General features: G+C 17.7%; 3 protein-coding genes across 3 annotated transcripts; 2 read left to right on the top strand and 1 right to left on the bottom strand.

Annotated features, from left to right (window-relative positions):
- Nucleotides 1–160: 160 nt before the first annotated feature.
- PRELSG_0944100 (conserved Plasmodium protein, unknown function) lies at nucleotides 161–8,109 on the top strand (the record flags this gene model as incomplete). The annotated part of the gene is made up of 2 exons (XM_028676898.1): nucleotides 161–1,268; nucleotides 1,454–8,109. 2 exons carry the CDS (start codon nucleotides 161–163, stop codon nucleotides 8,107–8,109), a joined length of 7,764 nt encoding a protein of 2,587 aa, XP_028533341.1.
- Nucleotides 8,110–8,996: 887 nt separating this feature from the next.
- PRELSG_0944000 (kinesin-like protein, putative) lies at nucleotides 8,997–12,147 on the top strand (the record flags this gene model as incomplete). The annotated part of the gene is made up of 9 exons (XM_028676897.1): nucleotides 8,997–9,249; nucleotides 9,357–9,511; nucleotides 9,609–9,666; nucleotides 9,773–9,876; nucleotides 9,958–10,005; nucleotides 10,081–10,196; nucleotides 10,284–10,352; nucleotides 10,468–10,669; nucleotides 10,849–12,147. 9 exons carry the CDS (start codon nucleotides 8,997–8,999, stop codon nucleotides 12,145–12,147), a joined length of 2,304 nt encoding a protein of 767 aa, XP_028533340.1.
- A 669-nt stretch (nucleotides 12,148–12,816) lies between these two features.
- Nucleotides 12,817–17,611, bottom strand: NFYB (CCAAT-box DNA binding protein subunit B, putative; the record flags this gene model as incomplete). The annotated part of the gene is made up of 4 exons (XM_028676896.1): nucleotides 12,817–13,089; nucleotides 13,168–13,220; nucleotides 13,339–13,414; nucleotides 13,541–17,611. 4 exons carry the CDS (start codon nucleotides 17,609–17,611, stop codon nucleotides 12,817–12,819), a joined length of 4,473 nt encoding a protein of 1,490 aa, XP_028533339.1.
- Between the last annotated feature and the right edge of the window lie 299 nt (nucleotides 17,612–17,910).

The following is a 17,910-nucleotide window of genomic DNA, read 5'->3' as shown; positions in this document are numbered from 1 at the left end:
TTATGCAATATTAATTCTCATGTAGAAATATATATATATATATATATATATATATATATATATATATCTTTTTTTTTTTTTTAATCTTTCTATTATTTATATAATGAACATATATTACTTTAACTGACTATTTTTTTTTTTTTTTTATTTTTTTTTAAAAATGAATTATGAGGAAGAAAAAGAAAAAAATAAAAAATCAATTACTGTTTATAAGGATGAAAAAGAAAGAAAAAAAATCTCCTTTTTCAACGGCTTCGATGATTTTAAAATTAATTATTCTTTTAGTTCAAGTAATTCTTCAGATAAAAGTAAAAAATTAATCGATGAAAATGATACTAATAAAGAAGATATAAAAAATCTAATAAAGATTATAAATAATAACTATATAGACAAACATTTTTATTTTAAAAAATTGAGCATGAATGATCTATATAAGATATTTGTCTATTCTAATTTTTTAACAAAGTCTTTAATTCTCTATCCCTCATTAATTCATCACTTTGAAAACATAATAGAAAAACTTAAAATAATTAAAAATGAAGAAAATTTACCAGTAGTAGATCAATTTAGTTTTTCTTACTTAGATGCAAAGAAAAATTATAATGATAGAAATATTATTAGCAGTAATTCTAATACAATTAAAAATGAAACTTTATTAGAGAATACTGACAATATGTATTTTTCAAATAAAGAAGGAATTACAATATCATCAAATGATACAACATCAAATGTGAGAAAAAAAGATATACAAAATTTAATTATACATAGAGGAGAAAAAGAAGAAACTGTAACTAGTACATTAGGTAACAAGAATGAAACATTTAAAAAAGACGAATTAAATGGGAAAAAAAAAAAATTAGATATATTAGATGAATTAAGAGTTTTAGGTAAAAATTTTGATTATATTTTGAATAAAAAAGTTGAGCAAACTAATAATGTTGCAAACTTCATAAAACAAGATTATCCTTTTAATTATGAATATAAACAAATAGACAAGCAAAATATTTTCCATAATAATAATTTAAATTTAAATAACATATATGCTTTAAATAATATTTATTCAAAAGACATGGACGATGAATACAACACTAATAATTTAAATCATTCATTAAGTAATATGCAAAGTGGAATAAATAATAACAATGTTAATATGTTAAATTCTCCAATAGATAAAAATATTCGTGTTTATAAAAACATAAATGAATATGATATTATTGAACTAAAAATAAGTACTTCATTTAATAATAAATATATATGTAGATACATAGGTAATAATATTCATTATTCTTATTTCTTTTTTATTTTTTATTTTTAAGCTCAATATTTGATTTTTATTTCATTTTTTTTTTTTTTTTTTTTTGCTTATTTTTTTCTTCTATTAAATTATGCTTTTATATTTTATTTTGATAATTATTTATTATTATTATTTATTTTATTTTTTTTAATTTATTAGGTATTCATAGTGGAATGACTCTATATAACATACATAGATGTATATGTATATGTCTAGGAGTAAAAAAAGAAGATACAGATAATTATCTGCATGTTTTTATTTTAAATAATGGTAATATATATGGTAGTGGTAAAAAGTGTAGTGTTAGTATTATTAGAAAAATTCAAATAAATACAGATCGTCATATCACTTTTAAGCATATAGTAAAAACACCATTATATCTTTATAAAACAAAGGATAGTAACAAAAATAATTTTAAGAATGAATTTTCTATGAATAATCAAAGTAACTTTGACGATAAGGTTTTTGAAAATATTCAAAGTAATTTTAACAATGTAAACAATTTTAATGATATAAATAATCTTAACCTAAACAATACCAACTTTAATATGAACTTAAGTAATGTTAATTTAAGTAATACTAGTTTAAACAATATAGATATTTTTAATAATTCAAATAATATGTATAGTTTTAATGAATTAAATAACACAAATAATTACCAACTAAATAATACCAGAAATACAAATAATATAAAAAATTTAAATACTGTTAGAAATTTAAATAATTTTAATAACATGAACAATAACTTATATAATAATATATGCAATAGCTTAAATAATAACATAAATAATAGTTGTTTCAATAATAATATTTTTAATAATTATAGCATGAATTATTTAAATGAAATGAATATGAATGATTCTTTTACTGATAATTTATATAGAAATAATATAAACATAAATATGAACAATGAAAACATAAATAGCACTAATTCATATAATTTAAATATAAATAATACTTTTATCCAAAATAAAAATGTTAATATAAGTAGCTCGTCTCATAATTACTCTCTCAATAAAAATCTATCTGATTTAGATTTAGAAAAAAAAGTTAAAATAAATAATAATAAGCTTTTAAATGATAATAAAACAAATACTAATTGTACAAATGAAGATATAAAAAAACCGAAAAATATAAGTAACTTTAATATTAATATTAAAGAAAAAAATAAAAATGATCTTAAATTAAAGGATGAAAATGACAAACATATATATGATTTGTCTCATTCTACTGAAAATACTCAAAATAAACAAGGCTTTATATCTAAAATTCCATTAGTAAATAACAATGTCTATTTAAATAATAGCAAAGAAGATATGAATCACATGTTTAATAATCTTTCATCTAATAATGTTTCTTATAAAAGTTTAATTCCGAATGCATTTGACATAAAAGATACTATTAACAACTGTGATTCATTTAATAATAATATTTATGTATCAAATAATATATTTAATGATAACTTAAATAATTCAAAAATGATTCAAAATAGATTTGTTAATTCAGGTGCCAATTCAGATTGTTTTTTGCCTATTAATTCTTCTCCTTTTAACAACAATATGAATTGTGATAGTTTTAACATAAGTAATTTAAATATTAAAAATGAGAATTTAAATAATCTATATACTGTCAATTCTAATTATTCCTTAGTTAATAATAATTACTTAAGCAAAAACTCCACAAATAATTTTGTATCAATGGATACAGTAAATAATTTATCTTATAATACTACGAATATTAATAATTTAAATACACCAAATTCATTTTTCTATAAACAAAAAAGTAATTTTGTTATAAATAATAATTCTTTAAAACGCAATTTTAACAATACTATGAATAATGATATAACATATGCTAATTTAATGAATAGCACTTTTAATGAACATAGTTCTATTAGTAATAACAATTTGAACATTTTGCCTGATCCTTCTATTAATCCTCAATATTTTAATGAAAGTATAAATAATTCTATTACAAATAATATGAATTTATATAAAATCCAAAATATAAATGAATGCACAGAAAATTTTAAAATTGCTTATAATAATACTGAAAAAAACTACAAACACAAAGATTTATTAAAAGTAAAAAGTACGGAAAATAATAATAATAATAATAATAACAAAGATCTTTCTCTTAAGTTAGAATTTAATGATTCTTCTAATTTGAAAACAATTAGTGAAGAAAATTTTGGAAATATTGAAGAAGACGTTGTAGATGAAGAAAAAAAAACTAAAAATTATGATAAAAGCAACTCAAATCAAGATAGTGAAGATGAAATAAAAAAAGAATATGAATATCAAAACGTTACTTCTAAAGATATAAAAAAAATAAATGAAAATAATGTAAAAAAATATAATTTAAAGAATAAATTTGATAAAGAACACTTATATGAATGGACAGAAAAAATAGATAATGATGCAGTAGAAAGGAATAGTAATCATTCAGAAAATTATAAGAGTGGCAAGAACATAAAAAATTATAAAGTTAATGAAAAAATAGAAGATGAAGATGGTGATATGAACCTTAGTGTAAACGAACTAAATGATATGATGAAAATTAATAATTTAGAATCGAAAATGAAAAAAAAGAAAAACAAAAAAGATGAGCACATAGAAGAATATAAAATTAGTAAAATGAAAAATATTGATGAATATACTAAAGAAGATAAGAATAATACCCATAATCAAATGAATAGTTTAATTAATAATAGTACATATGAAAATAATATGAGTAACATTCAGGAAAATAATATAAAAAATTATAATTTAAATAAAAATAATGAAAACAAATGGAAACAAGGAAACAATGAAAATAAAAAATATGCTTATACAAAGAATAAAAGTAAAATAAAATTGAAAAATTCTACAAATGATGATCAATGTAAAAAAAGCCAAAATGAATATTTTTTTAACATAGATAACATAAAAGATAAAAATAGTATGACAAATAATATAAATACTATTACTTTAGATAAAAATATTCAAACCTCATGTAATATATATAATGATAACACATTTTTAAAAAAAAAAGCTAAGTGTGAAAGCTTATGCGACATATATAATAATTCTTTTTCTAAAAATAATAATGATAAGGATTCAGAACAATATGAGGATGCTATTGAGAAGAATAGTGTAAATAAACAGAACATTGATGAAGATTTGATTTATTTAAAGAAAGAAAAAATATTATCATCTGTTAAATGCTTTAAAACAAAGAACAGCACAAGAAATATTAGAAATTTTGAAATGCCACAAAATGGAAATTTAAAAAAAAATTATAAAAATGAAGATATTATAAAAAATAATAAAAATATAAATACTTTTAGAAACCTAAAAAATGATAGAGTAGATATTGTTGATGAAAAAGAAGAAGAAGTATTTAAAAAAAATGGTGAAAAACTTACTAATAGGAAATTAAATAATTATATGATTTTAAAAAACCAAAAGTATTTAAATGAAACAGAAATAGAAAAATTAAAAAAAAATAGAGAACATTATTTAAGCGAAGTAAAAATCATAGATAAAAAAAACTATTTACATAATGATAAAAATATAAAGAAAGAAGAAGAAAGAGAAAGAAGTGAAAGCATTGAAAATTTAAACGGAGATACTAATTTTAAAGAAGATAATAAAATAGAAAATTTTACATCAAGCAATGAAGATTCATCACTAAAAAGATCAAATATAAGTGGTCGTATTAATTTAAATGATGAAAATAACTTAAATAAAGGAATAAATTGTAATGAAAATTTAGAAAATTTTGATGAAAAAACACATTTGGAATATGAAGACAAAAAGACAAGAAAATCAAATATCATTGATAATATTTATAGCAAAAATATAAATTTTTATCATACCAATAATAGTAAAAATGATAATGATGAATTTATTAAACTTCAAATAATGAACAATTTTAATTACAAGGATGAAAATACAAAATCAAATACTCAAATTGATGAAATCACTTCTAATGAAAATAATTTCATAAATAGTAAAGTAAATGATAATGAAAAAAACATTTCTTCTAATATATCTGAAATAGGTAATAATGTGTTGAATGAAAATTATGATGATTCTAATTGCTATTTAGATTCTAATTCTTATAATAAATATGTTAATAATATTCAGGTTTTTAATGACAATTCATTTAATTTAGTGAACAAAAATAATTTATATAATAATGAATCATCTTATTATAAAAATAAAAATGATCAATTAAATACACGATATTTAAATACAGAAATCCAGGATAATTTCAATAATCCATTTTACATAAATATGCATCCAATATATAATCAAAATAATATAAAATATTTAAGATCGGATAAACAATTTATTAATAGTAATAGTTTAAATACTACTTCAAACACTTTAATGACAGCGGAAACAATAGATACAATAGATTCTTCAGTTAATAATGTATATGGCAATAATTTAACTAGTAAAAAAAACTCCATTTCCATTACAAATTTCAATCATACTAATAAAATGAGAGAAAGTTGTGAAAAAGATGGTAATTTTTTACTAAAAGATGAACCAATGAAACAGTACTTATGTTGTAATATTAGAGAAAATATAAATAATGAATCAAATGAAATGAATTATGACTGCTCACCATATAAAATTCACCAAAAAAAAGAAATAATAATAACAAATAAGGAAAATAAAAGTAATAAACATAATATCAATATAGATTTTAGCAATAATAATAATAGTACAGGGAATAAGAATAAGAATGATAAAAAAATTAATAGTATTGGCATTAATGGTGTAAGTGGTAGTAACAACAATAATAATAATAATAATAAAGACAACAGTAATAATAACAATAATAATAATAATCAAAATAATGACAATAATAATAATCAAAATAATGACAATAGTAATAATCAAAATAATGACAATAGTAATAATCAAAATAGTGGCAATAATAATAACAGTTATTCTAATAAAAACAATTGTAAAAATAATCACAATGATAATGATAAAAATAGTAATGTGAATTATATTGGCGATAATAATAATAATAACTTAATTAATAGTATCAATAATAACAATAATAATAATAGTAATTATAATGGTATTATTCATGAGTTTATTAACCAAAAAAATAATGAATATAACTCATCTAAATGCTTATATAAATCACAAAAGAGAACTAATTTATCTTCTATTAAAAATGAAAACTTGTTAAATAAATCTAATGATTATGTATGGAATAATTCATATTTGCCAAATGATAATATAAATGATTATACCAGCAAAACCGTTATTAAAAATTTTAAAAACTCTATTGATAATTTCAAAATGTATGATCCTAATGATATAAATTCAAAAAGCTATTTAAATATAAATGAAATTAGTGAAAAAAATTATATTAACCTAAATGAGATAAATCAAAAAAATTACTTAAATTTTAACGTGTTGAATTCAAGAAATTATTTAAATATAAATGAAGTGAATTCAAAAAGTTATATTAGTGCAAATAATATTAATTCTAATGAATGTGCGAAAAATGAAATGTTGAATTTAAAAAAAGGTGTAAATATAGAAAACAACGCAAAACATATTTATGATGACAACTTTACATTAAATGAATGTATAAACTCCAATGATCTAAATGAAAATGAAATAAATCATTTTGAAGAAAATAAATCAAGTTTTTCAATGTTATATTTGTTTGGTAAAGTAAAATTTTATATCAGTATTATTGATATAATACATAATAAAACAAACTCACATGATCTTCTATGGGTTCCTAGATGTTGTAATGGCAGTTATGGTACTTTTCTAAAAAATAATTTTTTAAATTTAAATGAAATAAATAAATATATACCAGAAGATTATATTGATATTGATTATATAAATTTGAAATTAATGGAAACACGATTTAGCAAAAATGTAGCCAGTTCTAGGACAACAAAAAGAAAAAGAATGATAGATATAGACAAAACTGTTCTACATTTTTATAAAGAGCATATTAGTGAATTTTTTAATAATAAAAATAAAATCATTAAATTAACGAAAAAATTGTGTAAATATAAAAAGAAGAGAAAATTTAATAATGAAGCAAATAAAAGTAGTGTGGATCGTAATTCAAATGAATCTAAGAGTAAAAATTCAAATAATCAAGAGAGTAATGATCTTAATAAAGATAAAATCAATAATAATGATGGCATTGTTAAAACAAAATTAATCAATAAAAATTTTAATAGTTTTAATCAAGATTTAATTAGCAATAACAATAATAATGATATTGAAAAAAACATAATTAATAACAATGATATAGTAAATCAAAATTTAATTAGTAACAGCAATAATATTAATCATAATTTAATTAATAATAATATTTTTAATGATATAAATAACCAAAATTTTATTAGTAATCATATTTTTCATAATATAATTAATGATAATTTTAATGAAAATAATGAAATTATTAATGAATATATTAACGATGGTGCTATCAATGATATTTATAATGCAAATACTTACTTCAATGAATTTAATAATAATTACTATGATAATTCTAATAATTTTAAACAAAAATTTCAAAATGATTTAGATAAAAAAAAAAGAAAAAATAATTTGAAGCCTCAGTTAAATTCTTTTAATGAAAACTCAAACACAAATACCTCATTAAATTTATCTAACGTAATTGAAAGTAAAAATTTTATAAATATATCAAATACATTTATGAATACAAATCTTGAAAATTCATTTCATCAAAAAAATGATTTATTACTAAAGCAAAACAATATTGATTTTAATATTTTATCTAAGAGTTTACATACGAATTCATTTACTCAATAACAACAAATTTTTACTTAATTTTTTTACATCAATGTATTATTTATATTATTTTATTTAATCTATACATATATATTTTTATTATTTTATTCTTTTATATTCTGATATATTTAAAATATTCGCATATATATATGGTTTAAAAATATACAGGAGTATATTTTTACTTATATGTATCACATATAAAAATACATTTTCTAACATTTTTTTAATTAAAAAATTAATTATATTTTATTCTATTTTATTTGATACAATTTAGATAGAATTATTATTTTTTTTTTTTAATTATCATGCTTTATATGTTTAAGCAGAACTCTACTACTATATCTTTCTAATTATTTTGTTATTTACTCCTTACTCAACAAACAGTTAATACTAAAGAAATACATTTTATAAATAAAAATATATAATAATATATAAATAAATGCTGATACATATATATTATTAATACTAATATATAAAGAAATTTACATTTAAGGATAACTGAAAATTGCCCATTCTCAAATTTTAAAAAAGTGAAATATATTTAGACAATTTAAATAAACTATATTTTAATAATTTTAATAAAAGCGTTTTTTTTTTTTTTTTTTTCTAAGAGATTACTTATTTAATTAAATAAGACAAGAGAAATAAAAAAGAGTTTTAGCACACGAAATATGCCCTTGAAAATTAAAAATTTATAAAAGATGAAATAATTTATATATATAACATATAATTATATTGATTTAATAAAAAAAAAAAAATAAAAAATAAAACGATATTTAATTAAATATTATTAATAGTTATAGATAAAATATTAATATATATATACATATATATTTTGAAATAAAAAAAAAAAAATTCTATAAAAAAAGTATTACAATAATAGTGAAAAAAAAAAATTAATTTAAAATATGAGTGAAAATATTAAAGTTTTTTTAAGAATTAAACCTAATGTAGAAAATTTATGTAGTTTAGAAAATGAAGATTGTGCTTTATATAAAGTTAACAATAATCAATTATATTTATTTGAAAAAAAAAAGAGTTACAACGATATAAATGAATTAAATACAAAAACTTTTAATTTTAATCATATTTTTGATGTTCATATTAAGCAAAATGATATTTTTGAATTAATAGGAAAAAATCTTATTGATAATTTTATTAGTAATTAAAGTATATATATATTACATACATTATTTATTTTTTTTTTTTATATAATTTATATATATATATATATATATATATTAATTCTTTATATATCTTTTTGAAAGATGGATATAATAGTTCAATATTGACATACGGAAATACTAATAGTGGTAAAACATATACTTTATACGGTGAAAGAACCAATTCAAGAGAAAAAGAAAGTAATGGATTAATATATTTATGCTTAAATTACTTTTTTGATTTACAAAAAATAAATAAAGTATGTTATAAAAAAAAAATAAAATAGAATTGAAAAGTATTTTTTTTTTTTACATTATAAACAATGAATTTTTTTCAATTTTTTTATTTATTTTTAGAATATTGAAATATGTGTATCAATAGTCGAAATATATCTTGAGAAAATTAGAGATTTAGGTTTTTAATTATATATATATATATATATATATTAAAAAAAAAATAATAAAATAAAATTAAATAAAATGTCTATTAGTTCATATATATATTCCCTATATCTCCTTAGGTAAGATATTTGAGTTATCACAATTATCAACAACTAGCGAAGATTTAATAAATTATTATTCAAAATTTCATGATAATATAATTAGAGAAGATGAAAATGGAAATGTTAAAAATAAAAAAATTAAAAAAAGTAAAATTATTTTTTAGCTTATATTCTATATTTTTTTTTTATTGTGATTCTTGCAGACATATATAGAAAATATTACATTGTTACCTATAAAAAATATTGAAGATGTAAGAAAAAAATAAAATAAAATAAAATATATTATGCAAATTTCTATTTTTCATTTTATATCATTTCTATATCAGGTTAAAAATATCATAAATTTATGTTTCAAATATAGAAAAACAAATGCAACAAAAAAAAATTTAGTATCTTCTAGATCTCATTGCTTACTAACTGTTTATCAGTACAAATATTTCAAGTATAATAACATATAAATATAATTATTAATATGTAAATATATATATTTACATGCATAAATATATTTATATATATAATTTTTTTTAAGAGAAAAAGAATTTATTTCTCAGATAAATTTCATAGACTTAGCTGGATCTGAAAAATTTAGTGATATAGAGTTAGAATATTTAAAAAAGGAAAAAAGAAATCATGATTTCTATATCATAAAATTTTAATTAATATATATACATATATTTATTTATATGTATTTACTTATTTATTTTTTTTTTAAGAATGATCAATAAAAAGGAACTAATAAACATAAATAACACTTTATCTGTTTTAAATAGAGTTATAATGGCACTAAGCACTAAAAATAAACTTATAAAAAATTTAGAAAAAAAAAATGTAAATGAAAAATTCAAAAATAATACAGATTATTCTACTAATGTGCATGTACCGTATAGAGACTCTAAATTAACTAGACTACTAAAAGTATTTTTTTTATAAAAAAAAAAAAATTCATTTAATTGGAATATAAAAATGCAATTTTTAACATAATGATTTTCAATCAAATTACCTATATATATATATATATTTTTAGATAATTTATTAATATCATTATTGTAAATCGAAATGTTTATAATTATTATTTTTTTTTTTTTTTTTTTTAGAATAGCTTAGATGGGAATTCATACACTTATATTTTAATTTGTTTAAATATGAACAGTTATAAAATAGACGATTTTATAAATAGTTTAATTTTTGCAAAAAGATGCAAAATGATTAAACAAAAAATAAAAAAAAATAATGTTAAATATTCTACTAATTCTGATAACTTAAAAAGCAACTCTTCTAATGATAGTTCATATGAAAGTTTTGATTCCAATTCAGAAAATTTTCAATTCTTAATTGAAGAAAATAAAAATAATATACCATATGCTTTTGATAAACACATATATAACAAAAAAAGAAATAAAATAAAAAATATGAATCACATTAGTGATATAATGATGAATAAAATGTTAAATTTATTTTCTCATATTATTAAAAAGAAATATAATGAGTTAGTCAAACAGAAAAATTCCATAATGAACAATTTAATTAAAGTTATTAAGTCGGAAGAAAATAATAAAGAAGAAATGAAACGAAACAAAATTAATTTTATAAAAATATTAAAAAGAAAAAAAAAACATTTAACTAATAATGAAAATTTTTTAAATGGTCTTATAAATTCAAAAGAAGGTACAAGTAATACAAGTGTAAAAAATTATTTTGAAGATAAAAATAATCCCAAAAAAAAAGTATTTGAAGAAATTGACAAAGCTAGTTCAAATATACTTTATAAATCGTTAGATACTTCAAGTATGAAAAAAGAAAAAATTCTTATTTTAAATAAAAATGAAGATGATTTTTTTGTAAAAAACAAAGACAATATACTTAATAAATATGATGATAATGTACTTGTAGAAAATAAAAAAAAAGTTACAGCATCACATGGTAGCTCTAAGAATCAATTATATATTCAACCATCTTCATTTTTAAAACATTGTAATTCTATTATTTGTGATAACTTAACAAAGAAAAAAGATGAAATAAAAAATTTTTATTCAGATATTGATAAGTTATTGCAAATAGAAATAAAGAAATTAAATAAAAAAATTAAAATTATAGTAGATTTAAATTCCCTTAATATTTCTTTATTTACTAACGTTGAAAAATTAACTAAAATTATAAAAAATATTTATCAAAATAAATATAATGTAATAATAAAAAATGGGAAAAAGACTCTAAATATATCTAATTATTCTTATGAAGAAGTTAGAAAATGTTATGATATTACTATACCCCATTTAATACAAAATAATCTAAAAGATGAAAGTAATAGTTTAAAGAATATAGATAAAAATATAATTACTTTATATGAAAAAATAAATGAAAAAGAAGTTGATCATGAAGCAACAGAGTTTTAAATTGTATATTATTGTTTTAGAATGATATGTTTCCATAAATATAACTTTTTTTTTTTTTTTAAGTTATATTTAACTATATGCATTATTATTTTTTGTTTAAAATTTTATTTTTTATATTATTTTTAAGAAAATATTCTTTAAAAAATTCCACATGCTCCTTGTCTTATTTTTTCATATTTTTCTATATTCTTTTAAAAAGAAAACTCTCAAAAAAACTAATTTTCTAAATAAATTTATTGTTTTTAGAATAAGACACTATTATTATCAAAAAAAATTTGAAAAACAATATAAAAAAAAGTATATATAAAATTAAAAAGTTAAAAATTATTTTAAATATAAGAAAAAAAATTAAATTTAAAAAAATACAAAAAATAAATATAAAAAAAAAAAAAATAGCTATATATTATTATAAAAAGCTCATAGAAAAAAAATCTTTTTTAAAAACACATTAAAATTTTAGCCAGAAACAAAAATATGTTAAATATAAATTTGAAAATAATAAAACAAGTATATGTTTTAACCATTTTTACCATTTTTTTTTATAATTTAAAAATAAATGAATAAATAAATAAAAAAAAGAAAAAAAAAAAGAAAAAGAAATAAATAAATAAAATATATATATATATATATATATATATATATATATATATATATATATTTTTAAAAGATTTAAATCCTGTTAATGAAATCACCTTCATTGGAATTAGAATATAATAATGGATTTATATTATTGTCATATATTTCATTTTGATGATAAACATTATTAATTAAATTATAATTATCTTTCGAATAAACATTTCCTCTTTTGATATTCATAAGTGCATTATTATTCATATTAACTTCGTTTCTACTGTTATTCAATACATTATTTTTCTCTTGCGTTTTTTTAAAATTATCAAATTTTCTCTCTTGGTTGCTATTTGAGTTATTTATTCCTTTTAGCTGTATAATTGTAAATTTTTCATTTGTTAAATATTTGAATTTTCATTTTTTTTCTTTTAAAATGCTTTTTATTTTTACTTGTCTCCATTTATTTAGGTATTCGGATAGGGGTTCTACATAATCATTAAATCCTTTATTTAAAAAAGAAAAAAGAAAAAAATATGAGCATATATATATATATATATATATTTTAAAATTATGAATAAAAAAAATGAAAAATTTAAATAGCTTAAGAAAACAAAATTAAACCTAATTTTTCCATAGAAAATAAAATGTCTTCTCCATTAATCGTTTTTCTTTTTTCTTTTAAGCATCTATCACTTGCCTATTTAAAAAATTAATTTTATTATTTTTTTTTTTTTTTCTATATAATAATTTTAATTTATTAATTACTTATATAAGTTAATATAAAATTGTTCATTTATTATTTCTTTTTCTTTCATTTAATTACTTCACTAGTTAAAAACTGAATGAACTCCGTTACACATTCTCTTATAATGTCTTTACTTTCTTTTGCTACTTTTGCTGATATAGGTAGTATTCTTTTCATAATTCTACTTATATTTGCTATTGGTAATAATGTTTCGCTATCATTTTTACTTTTTTTCTTATCATTTAAATCTACTTTATTGCATTTATTTGATTTATCATTTTCTTGAGATGTATCATAATCATTAGAAACATTATTATTTTTGCTGTTTATTATATTCATGTATTCATCATAAGGCTCATATACATTTTTTTTCTGTAATTGCATATAATCTAAATTATTATTTATATTATTTATGTTATTATTATTATTATTATTGTCATCGTCATCACTATTATTATTATTATTAATATTATTATTACTATTGCTATCGTTATTATTATTTGATTGTCTTGTATTTTCAACTATTTTAGAAGGTCCATTTATATTACTTTTTATAAAAGATTTATTTATATTTCTATTATTTAATGAATTCATCAACAAATTGTTTTCATTCGTATTGTAAAAATTATCATTCTGTTTAAATGGTAAATTTATATTTTCATTGAAATCATCAAAATTTCTATTTAACTTTGCATTTTCTACATTATTTAAATAAGTTTTTAATTTTAATTTATTTATTTTTGATGATATGTAACAATTAGTATTCATATATTTATAACTTGTGTTTATATTATTATCATTATATTCATTCATTCTTTTATTTTGCATAACTATTTTCCTTTCCTTTTTTTTTTCATCATTTAAAAAGCTATTTCTTCTTCTTTTATTATTATTACTTTTTACCTCACCAATTTTATTCTCTATGCCAATTTGATCATTATTAAGTTTCTCTTTTTTATATTCATTTGACCTTTGTTTTTTTAATTTTCTTTTTTTTGTAGAATCTAATTCTTTATTTTCATTGTTTATATTTTCTATAGTAGAATAATCATTTTCACTTAAATCACGTGAAATAACATCTTTTGAATTAATATTTATATTTTCTGTGCAATTAAAATCTGTTTCTTTTTCTTTTTTTGAATCATTATACTTTTCTAGTTCATTCTTATTTACATTATTTATGTTTTTTTCAGTTAATTTATCCTCGTTTATACATAAATAAGAGTCATTATTGTTTTCATTTGAATTAGTACAATGTGGGTTTACTTTATTAAAGCTATTTATATCATTATTATTCTTATAGTCATTTTTACTAAATATTTCTTTTCTATTTTTGTCAATGAAGCTGTAATTATCATATGTATTATTATTGTTTATGCTATTATTATTACTATTAGTATTATTATCGTCACTGTTATTATTACAGTTAACATTGTTATTGTTATCACTTTTATATGTAAAATTTTCTGATAAGTTATTTTCTTTTTTATATAAAGCATCATCGAAACTTCTGTTTGTATTATTATAATTGTCATTAATATTATCCATACCCATAGAAAAAGGTATTTCACTTTGAAAAAAAAATTTTCTTTCTTCATTACCTTTTGATAAGTGTGAATTTAACGTTTCATCATTATTTATATTCGTTTTTAATTCACAATTTTTTTCTAAATTTAAATTAGTTAATTCATTTTCTATGTTGATTGTAGATTTTTTATTTTCTTCATTTGAACATATATTTTTTGTAGTTTCTTCATTATAATTATAGTTATTATTATTACTTGTAATATTTTTCATATTATTATTCAAATATTTATCTGTTTTTGTTTCAATATTGATATCAATTTCATCATTATATTTTATTTCATTTTTACCTTCGTTTGCATTTTCTATATTTTCGGTGGCTAAATTGGAATTATTTAGGTTAATATTATTTGTTTTGTAATTATTTAAATTATAATCATTTAAAACATAAATGTTTGAATCATATGAATTCAAATTACTACCAGAAGTGTTCTCTTTATCAAAATAACTATTATTGTTATTATTATAATTATTGTTATTAATGCTACTAATAATGTCAGAATTATTATTTGTATTTAATTTATTATTGTCATTCTTTAAATTATCATCAAAATTAATTATATTATAACAAATACTAGCTTCGTTATCATCATTCATATTAATTTTATGATTACTTTCTTCATTTTTGTTGCAACTATTTAAAAAGTTATTATCCCTTATACTATTATCAAAACTATTTGAATTATTACTATTTATGATATTATTTTCTTCATTAGAGACGTTATCCCTATTTAGACTATTTTGAATATTTAAATTAGTATCTTTAATTAATATGTTTTCTTTATTTAATTTATCTTCATTATTGATATTTTTGTGGTTATTTAATTTATTCTCTTCGCCTAAATCTTTATCTATATTTATATTTTTATCTTTATTTAAATCGTTATCCCCACCAAAATTATTATTTATGTTATTATCTTTATGTATACAAATGACTTTATTTATATTAGTATCTTCCTTTAATTTATTATCACCGTTTAACTTAATTTTATCATTTAAAACGCTTTCCTCATTTGATTCATTATGATTATTTCTACTATTTTCTTTATTAAAATTAGAACATTCATTACTTTCTATATCCTTATTATAACAACGTAAATTATTATCATTTTTGTAATTTTCATAGCAGTACATATCTATTAAATCATCATTCATAGAATTTATAATTTTATTTGAGCTTGACTGATTGTTCTCAACATTAGAAAAATGAATTTTTTCTTTTTCATCACCAGTAGTAAATTTATTTTTACTTAGCTTAAAATTTTCATTATTGTTATTGTTTTGACTATCTTCTTCATCATTTTTTTCATTTTTTGAAGATTGATATATATATAAAGAATTTATATTAATTTTATTTTCATTTTCACTGCTACCATCGGTTATTAATTCATTTTTTAATGTATTTAATTTATTTTTAGTTGAAAAATCATTATCTTTTGAATTATATTCATTTTCTTTTTCATTTTTACCAAAATTATTATTATATTCCTTTGAATTAATTGTATTTTTGTAATCTTCTTTTATATTATTATAAAATTTTGAATCCTTGTTATTTAAAGAGTTACTATTTAAACTAACTTCATTAGTGCCTTTTAATTTGTCATCACTTAAGTTATCATGACTGTTTTTTTCATCTAAATTTGTATTAAAAGTTTTACTAATTTGAAAATTTTCATTATTTTTTTCTTTTTCATAAAAATTTTTATGTTCATTTTCCTTTATTTCTTTAAAATATATTTCATTATTTAAATAAGAATCATTTTCTAGATTGTCATTACCTAAGGATTTATCCGCATAGTTATTCCCTTTTTCTCTGTTCGATGTATTGCTATTATCATTAGAATTTTTATTTCTGGAGCAAAAAAAATTATTTTCTTTATCATTATTATTAACATTTTTGTTATTATCATTATTAATATCATTAAAATTGGGGTTTTTATCATCAATAATATTATTAGAGTCATTTGTATCATTGTTGTTATAAATGTTTAAAGATTTTGAATTTTTCATCTCATTTTTTGTATTTTTTAAATTATAATTTACTTCATAATCCATTGTATTACAAATATCTTCATTTTTAATTTGGTTTGAAACACATTGCATTTCTTCTTTTATAAAATTTGTTTTATCATAACCATTGTTATAACCACCATCTACTGAACATTTATTTTTAGTTGTTGAAATATTATTAGTATAATTAATATTTATAACTTTATTTTTCAAAAAACTATTATATGACGTATCATCTTTTACATCTTCATTTGGTAAAGAACATAAATTATTAAATTTAGTATTTGTTTCATTTTTATCATTTTTTATATTATTTTCATTCTCATTTTTGTTAAATATATTTTCGCATGTTTCCTTAACTAGGCATTTCACATTTATTGCATTAACTGCGTTTATGTCTTTTTTTAATTCATTATAACTATTCGAAGCATTATTATATGTATTCATATTTATAGTATGATTGTTATTGTTTTCTTTAAAGCTTACATCTGTTTTATATGAGAAACTTTTGTCATCATTGTTTTGAGTTTTATTAGAACTCAGATCATTCATCATTTTTTTTTCTTAAAAATTAATATGGGACAATAGAAAAAAAAAAAAATAAAAAAAGAAATACAAAAACAATAAAGACAATGATAGTAACAGAAAGAGTTTACATAAAAAAAGAAAAAAAAAATTTAAGGTGTGTTAAAAAAGTAGATATATTAAATAAAAAAACAAAAAATGAAATTGACAGAAAAAAATATTAAATATACCTGTGTGTATAAAAATTTTGATAACTTATATAAAAAAATAATTAGAAAAAAGAAAAAAAAAGTTAATGAAAAAGAAAATGTGAAATACTTATATAAAGG

This window comes from Plasmodium relictum (assembly GCF_900005765.1).
Source record: "Plasmodium relictum strain SGS1 genome assembly, chromosome: 9".
Taxonomy (NCBI): Eukaryota; Apicomplexa; class Aconoidasida; order Haemosporida; family Plasmodiidae; genus Plasmodium; species Plasmodium relictum.
The sequence above is the reverse complement of the archived record's forward strand: the minus strand, read 5'-3'. Positions and strand labels throughout refer to the sequence as shown.